Below are 9,719 nucleotides of genomic sequence, written 5' to 3'. Positions count from 1 at the left end.
GCGGGTGCATTCCATCGGGGCCCATGGACTTGTGGGTGTCCAGCTTCCTTAAAAGATCCCTAACCTGACCCACATCGACAGAGGGAAGGTTGTCCTTTCTCCAAGCTTGCTCGCTTACCTGCCAGGACTGGGGAGCCTGAGGGCCAGCCTCGACAGTGAAGACTGAAGCAAAGAAGGCATTCAGTAGCTCCGCCTTCTCTGTATCTTCTGTCACCAGGGCACCCATTTCATTCAGCAGCGGTCCCACATTACCCCTGGTCTTACGTTTACTGCTGACATAAGGAAGACACTACCCACACAGCACAACTGTACTAACAGGTGCAGCCCAGTCCAAAACTTCCCTGCCCATGCCAACCACAGAAGGGAAGTGCAGGGGAACTGAGACAGGGAAACCCAAGCTTATTGCCCCTGTCTGGGCCCAGGTACAGTTTACCATACAAGCAACATGCTGTCTGCAGCCTAAATCCAGCCCTGGTATTTGACAAGACACAATCATTGAGGCTGATGTGCTTCACCTATACAAAGACTATCACTAATACCTCTATTCTATGACTCAAAGAAAGAGGCACCCTGGTCAGATGATTCCTGAGCAGGGATTCTTCACGGACTCACACTCAATCACTAACATGGCCAACTTCACAGTCTTCCAGTGCCAGCCACCTGCGCTAGACCAAGGGGCAGGGAGGACGGACTGTCCATTAGACAGTATTGGGCACCCCGTGCTTACAGGGACACCAGCTGAGTCAGGACAGCAAATAGCAGCAGCTAAGAGGAGCTTTGGCAGGACACATTTTTGGTAGTTTCTCATTAGGAGGAGTTGGTGGTAAAGGTAGTTTTGACAGCAGGGTGTGGAGGGGGGGTTGGCATTTTGGTTGCAAGTTATTTATTCAGACAAGATCTTCTGTTGAGTTAAGATTCTTCTTCGGTTCTCGGTAACTTCTAGTAGGAGCTTTTTGGGTTGGTTTTTTTTCTATATGCAGATTTGCTGCTTTCAGGTGCTTCCATTAGCTTCTGCTAGCTGTTTCTCAACTCATAGATTGATAGACTGGTTCACCATGAAACGGGGCCCATAGCTGCCTGCTGCAAGGATGACTCATGCCCCAGGTCAGCCACCTGGAGATACACACTGCCACGGAGCCAGTAAGCTGGAACACTGCTAACAGTACGGCCCAACGCAGTACACACAGTGACTCCACAGCCCCAGCTGCAGGAGTACCCATCATGCATCAGATGCCTTCACCCAAGTTGGGCTTGGTGCAGAGGGGCTGAAAGGCCAGCACAGCCCATGCCTAAGGCAGGCAGGGAACACCACTGCCTCTCCTCAGGGGCAGGGTGGGTCACACTGGTGGGAGCTGCATGCTAATCAAAGCCTGGAGGCATCAATGGAAAAATAAGATAAAAATCAAGAGGTCCACCTCAAGCAGCTGTATATAAATGCATGTGGCCAAGGAAACAAACAGGAGTGGGAACCTGCGTGAAGACACAGAACTTCAGTGTCCTTAGAATAGCTGACATGGTAGGACAAGTCACACAACTGCAGTGCTGCAATGAATGACTACCCAATCTTCAAGGCAGGCAGTAGGATAGGCTTGCCGTTTTCATGAAAGGGCAAGTCAAATATATGGATCTCTTCTTGGGAAAGGGCAAGACAGTGAGAGCTGGAAGGTCTGGATCAAGGAAGAGGACAGTAAGTGCAAATTTGTAACAGTTCACCTGGCTCAAGCTGACAAATTCTTCTTTAAGCAACTCAAAGTCTCAGACTTTGAGTGTTTGTGTGGTTTTGTTTTGGGGTTTTTGGGCCATGGGTTGTTTGCAGAGGGAAGGGTGGGTTTTGGTTTGTTAGTGGTTGGGGGGGAAGTGTCTGCTGTTGTTTTTTTTTTTTAAACAGGAAGCTAACCTCCCTGACATCTGTTGGAAAATCAACACAGAAGACAAGTTTCTGATAGATGTTGGGGACTTGTCAGGACAGAGATTAGATGGGCTGAAGAAGAATTACCAGTAGCAGAAGAGGATGGAATCAAGGATCTCTTGAGAAATCAACCCATACAAGTCAGTAAGACTAGATGGAATGCTAAGAGACGTAGCATATGTCATTGTGAGACTCCCCTGTAATCTTTGAAAAGCTTTGGAGGTCAGGAGATTCCTGATGACTAGAGGAAAACAAACATTGTTTTGAGACAATCAAAATCTTTGAGAATGTATGAAAGACTCAGGAGAACTACAAGCTGGTTAGCCTCACTTCAATTCTGGGGAAGAGTCATTAAGCAAGATCTCCCAAAAGCTGTTTCTAGACACATGAGAAAGTGACTGAGAACAAACTGAATTTACCAATAGTCTCATGCTTAACCAATCTGCTTGCCTTTTATTACTACACCTATGAATTATAGGACAACAGTAGATATCATCTCCCTCAACTTTAGCAAGACCTTAATGGCCTCCCGCAGCATCATTGTTTCCAAGGTAGAATATTCTAGTCTATGTAAGAGCACAACTAGATGGGTGCATAACTGGCTAGATCGTTGGGCTCAAACCAACACTGGCTCATCCTCCACCTGAAATCCAATACAAGGGCATTTCCCCAGGAATCTATTAGTATATTACTCTGGAACCAGTTTAACCTCTTTATCATTGACCTGGAATGTACCACCACCAGTCTGTGGACCATGCTAAAATGGGGTCATCGATATACTCAAAGGCAAGGCTGCATTTCAGAGAGACCTAAACAGTCTGTAGGAACAGGCTCACAAGCATCTTATGAATTTCCATGAGAACAAATGCAGAGTCCCATACGTAGCACAGACTAACCCGCCCCTGCATCAGTACAGGCTGTGGAACTAACTGGCTGCTTAAGATGACTTGGAGGTCCTAGTGGGTAACAGGCTGTGATGCAAGTGAGCAGTGCACCCTGTCAGTAATGAAGGCTAACTGAATAGCAGACTGTACCAACAGCAGCATAGCCAGTAGATCCAACAGCAGCAGTTATTCCCCTTTACTCAGCACCTCGTAGACCACATTTGAAATACTGCATCCAGTTTTGGACTCCTAGTACTCAAAGATGTTGATAAGCTCAAGTGGGATGGTCAGAGCATACCCAGGACCAGCACAGTCAACCAGGCTTGTTGAACCCAAAAGACAACAAGGATTTAGTGGACATCTAACAGCAGCCTTCCCATACTTAAAGAGGAGTTTACTTAAGATAATGAAGCCAATCTCTATTGCAGTGCATAGCAGAAAAACAGGACAGCGGTCAAACTGAGTAGGGGATTTCCAACTGGATGTAAGGAAAAAAAATGGCTAGAAAGAACTAAAACACTGGGCAGGCTATTTAGAGAGGCTGTGAAATCTCAATCCTTGGAGGTTTGCAAGACCCAACTGGGCAAAGCTCTAAGAAATCAGCTTCAAATTCACTGCTGATCCTATTCTGAGCATGAAGCTGGATGACATGATGTCCTTAGGTCCCTTCAGACATGCATGATTCTTTAAGGGGAAGAACAAGATATCTTTAAAGGTTCCTCTCTCTCTCTACAGTAAATTTATCCACATGAAAGTAGAAGTTATACAAAAGCATTTTTTGACCTTGCCACAAGTTTTCTTGTGGTTGTCTGAAGTGATATAGCCTGTGCCAACTTTCTGCCTCCAGCTCAGAGATCAGCATTGCTGCTTTAAGTAAAACAACCACTTTCTTTGGAGGCAGCCATGCACTAATAAAAGACCGCGGTCATTATGTAATATTTCAGTTTCCAATATCAGGAAACGCTAAAAGAAAATGGTCTTTTCTTGTCAAGACCAGAATTAGAAAGGCCATTTAGTTAAAAACGGATGTTTGATGACCAATAGTACAGTAGAATCTCTCCAAAACCATGACTGGTAAGTTAAGTAACCAATAAATACTCAAATGTTGTTTGATTTTACACATAAAACCAAAATCCATTGCTTCAGCTTGACTCCAAATTTTAAAGAACTAAAATGACCTAGTCACAGCATTTTACATATCTTTACACATGTAGCTGGCACAGAAACCTATGTTTAAAAAAAAACCAGTTTTTAGGGAACACTGTTCTTCATTCATCCAACTGACTTCCCTTACCTGAACACTTCTACAGCACATACCTGTGCAGGACAGACCAATGATGCCAAACCCCTAACACCCCAATTTTTGCAGGGCAGAGCATTCTGCCAGGTGAAATGCAGTGCTTTGGGAAGGTAGTAAGACTCAATGTACAGGCTTGTGATAGAGAATGCTGTTCATTTTTTTAAAGCATTGTCCTCTCATACTGCACACTTCAGATTTCCTTTGCCTCAGAACTATTTGTTACATATTTACACTTTATCTTCTTCCAGTTCCAGTACTCATTCCTTCAGAGCTATTGGAACATAACAACATCAGGAAAAAAAATTCAACAGATGTTTCTGAAGGAAGGTGGGAAGCTGCAGAAATTTATTGCAGACTACGAAAACAAATTTGCTAGTAGTTCTCCCACGTATCCTGTTGTACCATCCCAATGAAGAGCAACAATTGTGGAACAGTGGAAGTAAACACAGCATGGTACCACAGGACCACAGAAGAGAAACTATAAGGGCTTCTTGGAATTTGAGAGCAGATGTTTGACTGAAGTTCATGAAATTGGTGTAAGAACCAAGAACAAATTTAAGTAACAGGACAATTTATCTTTTCCTGTTATTGTAAGTTAAAAGGCAAAATCCTTCATCTCTCTAAATATCTGTTGCTGGAAGCTGCCTTGGTGAAAGCTTTCAAAATAGATACCCACTAAGCACACAAGATTTCAGTATCTAGGAAAAGTTACAGAAGTTGATACAATTGGGAGGGTGGAAGGGGCAGGGAGTAGAACTAGCACAAAGCTCCCAAGTTCTCAAGACGAAAATGTCAGAAGGAAATTCAGTACAGGTTTCCAACTTAGAGGTTATCATGTTTGCAGCTGAAACTACTAACTAGAAAAACTAATTTCTATCTGCAAATCCATGGAGTTTAAAACAGGGACCAGTAGTTCCTGTATGATGACCTCTGATAGTGAGCCTACAAGCCAGTAATTATCTTTGTGTGCAAAGATCCATCTCCATCTCTGCTAGAAAATTTAAATCTCTTCTTTGGAGAAGACAGGGTTCTCAAGTGAATTCCTTTTCAGAGCTGCCAGCAGACCACTTGAAGCCATGAAGCCTAAAGACTTAGTTACAGCTACAACTGTTACAAGCAGACTGAAAGCAAGAGAGCCTTCAGTTTCTCAACAATCGAAGAAGGAACGATACAGAAAATTTCTAGGTATTCAGACACCTACCCTAGTCATGTTTTGTTGTATTTCACAATGAACTTCATGTTACCTATATTTAGAAAGCACTTTAAGATCAGGTTCTCTTGGACACAAGCACAGAGGCTTTTCACATGCAAGACCACAGCTGGGATGCTCAGCTACACTAAGAAAGAAGTACTTTTAGATTCATAGAGCAGCAGAACCTTCTCAGGCTGTGAAGAACCTACAAACCTGAATTCAATGTAGACTGCTCTTCAGAAATCTGCACTTCATTTCCAGTATTATTTTAAGTGGGTATCTATTATGTGAAGAAAGGGCATCCTAAGTTCAACTTACCCAAACCAAGACAACTGACTAGGGGTTACATTAGAGTGAAGATAGGGTTATTTTAATTTCAGATGTGGCTTAGTGGCTTGAACTGAACTCTAAATTCCAAACTAGAATTTGACTGGAATTTGGAAAAAAGCAATAGAAGTGAGAGTTAGAAGGGATTCATATCTGAAGAAATACAACAGCAGCCCTAACCAGATAAAGAGGCAGGGGTCAACATCGCAGCCGTCCACAGTCACACACGCATCAAGAGCTCTTTCAAGGTGCTGTGGTTTAACCCGGCAGGCAGCTAAACACCACACAGCCATCTGCTCACGCCCACCGTCCCACAGTGGGATGGGGGAAAGAACAGAAAAAAAAAAAAAAAGAAAATTTGTAGGTTCAGATAAAGACAGTTTAACAGGACAGAAAAGGAAGGGGGAAAAAAAAAAAAAGGAATAAAGGGAATAACAAAACAACAATAAAACAATATAGAAAGTAAGTGATGCACAACTCACCACTCACTGACTGATGCCCAGGCAGTCCCTGAGCAGTGACCGCCAGCCCCTGGCCAACTTCCCCCAGTTTATATGCTGAGCATGACATCATATGGTATGGAATATCCCTTTGGCCAGCTGGGGTCAGCTGTCCTGGCTGTGCCCCCTCCCAGCTTCTCGCTGGCAGGGCATGGGAAGCTGAAAAGTCCTTGACTAGTATAAACACCACTTAGCAACAACTAAAACACCAGTGTGCTATCAACATTATCCTCATCCTAAATCCAAACCACAGCACTATGCCAGCTACTAGAAAGAAAATTAACCCTATCCCAGCTGAAAGCAGGATGCAAGGAAAAAAAAATAATTCTGACAGTGGTAAAACTATTCTAGTATTTCTAGTTAGAAATACTACCTGAAAGTTACAGAAATCTTAGCTATAGCTGGATTACTATCATAATTTTTAGTCAATCTAACAAAATTTTCATCATTTGGCATATTTGAAAGATGTGAAGGATGAAGCACCAGTAAGTTACCACAGAGACTAATTTTGTAATAGCAGCAATTAAGTCTTTCAGATGGGTATTTTCCATTTCCAGTGGCTATTTCCATGTCAAACCTCACAATACATTTAAGCCTTCTTTTAATATTATGCATAGCCAGTTGAGATAAGAAAAATTTTCAACCATCCTGAAAATCCAAAAGTATGTTTCAAACAAAATTAGTTTCAATAAGGCTTTTTTTCGAATAGCATTTGGAATTAATCCCACATTACAAAGCCAAAGCAAGTTTACAAATCAAAATACTATTAACAGTTCTTCACACTTGTACTGCATCTATGAACCCTGAAATGCAAAAGGCCATTCAGATACTGGGTTCTCAGAGTCTACCAAAAGCTGAAAATTAGTTTATTTTTAGGATAACATTGATTTGGATGCAGCAAGACAATACATGAGGTCAACAACTTTTCATGCGATACTAAAACTATCAGATACGTTCTTTTGTCAATAACAAGTTGAAACACCTTCAAAACATTCAATCAGATGTTCTTCTTCAGACACATAAAAAGGAACAACCTCAGTTCTGTAACACAATGGACACGTACAACATATCTTTTACAACCTCATAGATATTTCTTCAAGACAGACTATAAGAGAAACCTAAATGGCTCTACTACATATGCAAATGCAGAGTAAATCTGTTTCTATCTTCAGTTCTCTTAATCTCATTTATCTTTCTGCAACAAGTATTTTGCCAATTTAATTTTGCCTTCATTGCTGCCTATCTGTAAGTGTTAAAACAAGCATTTCTGCTTGATATGGGATCAGTAACCAGTGTTGATCTGTTACTCAATCTAGGCGCTTTCTCACAGCATTTTTTATATATTACTCTATAAAATTACACTGTAAAGACAAGGCTTAGCATAACTAACCAAAAGGATTATTATAAGGCACCACTGGCCCATAATAAGCAGCTGAATTGTATTTCAAAGGCCTTCCACAAATAAGGCAAGCATCTCAAACTAACATCGCTAAATATCACTGGGTCAAAGTAGTACCACTAAATTAATTTTGTATGCAAATGTACAAAAAAGAATATCCCTAGCTGGCTTCTGTTGATACCAATCAGCTCTATCAGGCGACTTTCTGAACAATAACTACACTTTTCTCCAAAACAAATTAGCAACCATGATTTTAAATCCAGTTTTCCATTTTTAAACAGTTACTTTAAATCGAGCTCCTTTGCTCCTTTCTGAGCAGAACAAGAAATGAATGCCTTCCTTTCAAGTCCAACAGATGCAATTGCTGCCTGAACAAGATCAAGGCAGTAATTTTGGATTCTAAAGCAGTGGGAACAAAGCATCCTTGTGAGAAAGCAGGTTATTCTAGATCTTCGTTCTAATGCACAAAACCTCATTTTCCTATTTAGATTTGAATATAAATGGGCTAGCAAGGTACAAAAAAAAAGCCCCATGTTTTCTTTAAATCTAAAGTTTAACTGCTAGCCATTCATTGTTCTTTTTTCCACTTTTAGGTTTTGTCAAACAAAAATTTAATAGGGAACACAAAAATATGACAGAGAAATCTTGCAGGTGACTAAATTAAACTAACAAAAATGTGAGTTGTACTTTGAGTTGATTCCGGCATATGTGCCACTCTCCATGTGGAAAGGAAAACATTTAGAAGGTTGTCTAATTTTGGATCAAATAGGCTTTTTGTTACAAGTCTTTGAAAAACCCTAAAACACATTTTTCTTTAACAACAGTGGCACATGGGGTTGAAACCAGGCTCCTCACTGCCAGAATATCAGCAGAGAATGGATTGTAAAACTTCCCCAGTCAGTAACAAAGCATCTTGAAGTGTTCAGGATTCAGACGACCATTAAGTGACATGAAAACATCTGTGTTTAAACAAACATTGTCTCAAACAGGCAAAAGCACAATAGTTTGCTAAGACAAGTATTTTAAACACAGAAGTATGCAATTTATTAGAGCACATTCTGAAAACATTGTATGTGTTTCCACACATGAATAATTAGTCTCATCAACTTTAATAGAACTAATGGCATGCATCAATGTTTGAGAATCAGGGCCAATAAGTATTCTACCTAACACACAATTAATACATCAGCATTCTGAAAGGCATACAGCAAAATGTTATTTACAGTCTACATTTACAGTCTATCATTGGACTAAAGACAATTCTAAGTGTTGGGCTTTTACTCAGATTAATGGACCATGTTTTGTAAGGTTTATGCAAAAATTAAATAGACACATGCAAACTCCTAAAGCACACCACTCACTATATGAAAGGGAGAAAACCAAATAATATCCAATTTCTCTGTTTAACATTTCATATCTGCTCAACTGTCAGCTCACAGTGGTTTAATGCGACTTTGGTAACTGCAGCATTCATCAAGGCAAGCTTTTGGACAGCATCTCACCTGGTCTCTTCATCATCCCAAGCGATTCTCATGCCTTTCCCACCACCACCTGCTGAGGCCTTGATCATGACAGGGTAGCCTAACAGCGGGGAACAATTAGACAGAAGTTCAAACTTTGTTCAGTTGGTCAGAGGAACATGACAACTGACCACATGTCCAATAATGCCAGTAGACAATAACTTCGTTTATTAAAACACTTTGTTTGGAGGGAGAGGAGAGGAGAGATTTTTCTTTTCAAAATTTAGCTGTCAGTGCAGTGATTTCTGAAGCCAAGAAAGGTTGTCTTCTCCATTTCATTTATACCAAAAAAAAGCACTGAATGAATTATTCCCAAGTAACAAAGTGATTTATGAATAAAGGCATTTGACCTTTTTAAGCTCACATTTCTTTAGGAACAAAATTTTGTTCCTTTGTTACTGCTGAAATAAGCTACAGCTGTAATAACTTTTTTTTTTTTGAAATTACTAGCAAAAATAAGCAGGAGATCTTAATAAATTATTAGTCAAGAGATTCGGTAATCAAACGTATCTTATCAACACTTCTGGTGCCGTATAATTTAAATAACAGAATACCTCAAAAGAGCTGTGCTGCTCAGATATTATATAATAATCTGGATTTTTTAACCATAAAAAAGGATTTTCCCAAAACTGACAAGTAGTAAGAAAAAACAAGCAGCATAAATCTAACAGCATTGTGCATTACTGGT

At 40.5% G+C, this 9,719-nt stretch overlaps 1 protein-coding gene across 1 annotated transcript in view; it reads right to left on the bottom strand.

Annotated features, from left to right (window-relative positions):
- LOC104135673 (propionyl-CoA carboxylase alpha chain, mitochondrial) overlaps window positions 1-9,719 on the bottom strand; it is a 252,781-nt gene that overhangs the window by 118,463 nt on the left and 124,599 nt on the right. The window contains exon 10 of the mRNA XM_035889044.1: window positions 9,014-9,092. Within this exon, the coding sequence (XP_035744937.1) occupies window positions 9,014-9,092 (79 nt within the window). The remainder of the gene's footprint in view (window positions 1-9,013; window positions 9,093-9,719) is intronic.

This window comes from Egretta garzetta, unplaced genomic scaffold (genome assembly GCF_000687185.1).
Source record: "Egretta garzetta isolate BGI_Z169 unplaced genomic scaffold, ASM68718v1 scaffold182, whole genome shotgun sequence".
Classification (NCBI taxonomy): domain Eukaryota; kingdom Metazoa; phylum Chordata; class Aves; order Pelecaniformes; family Ardeidae; genus Egretta; species Egretta garzetta.
Note: the sequence above shows the minus strand (reverse complement) of the source record. Positions and strands in the feature narration are given on the sequence as shown.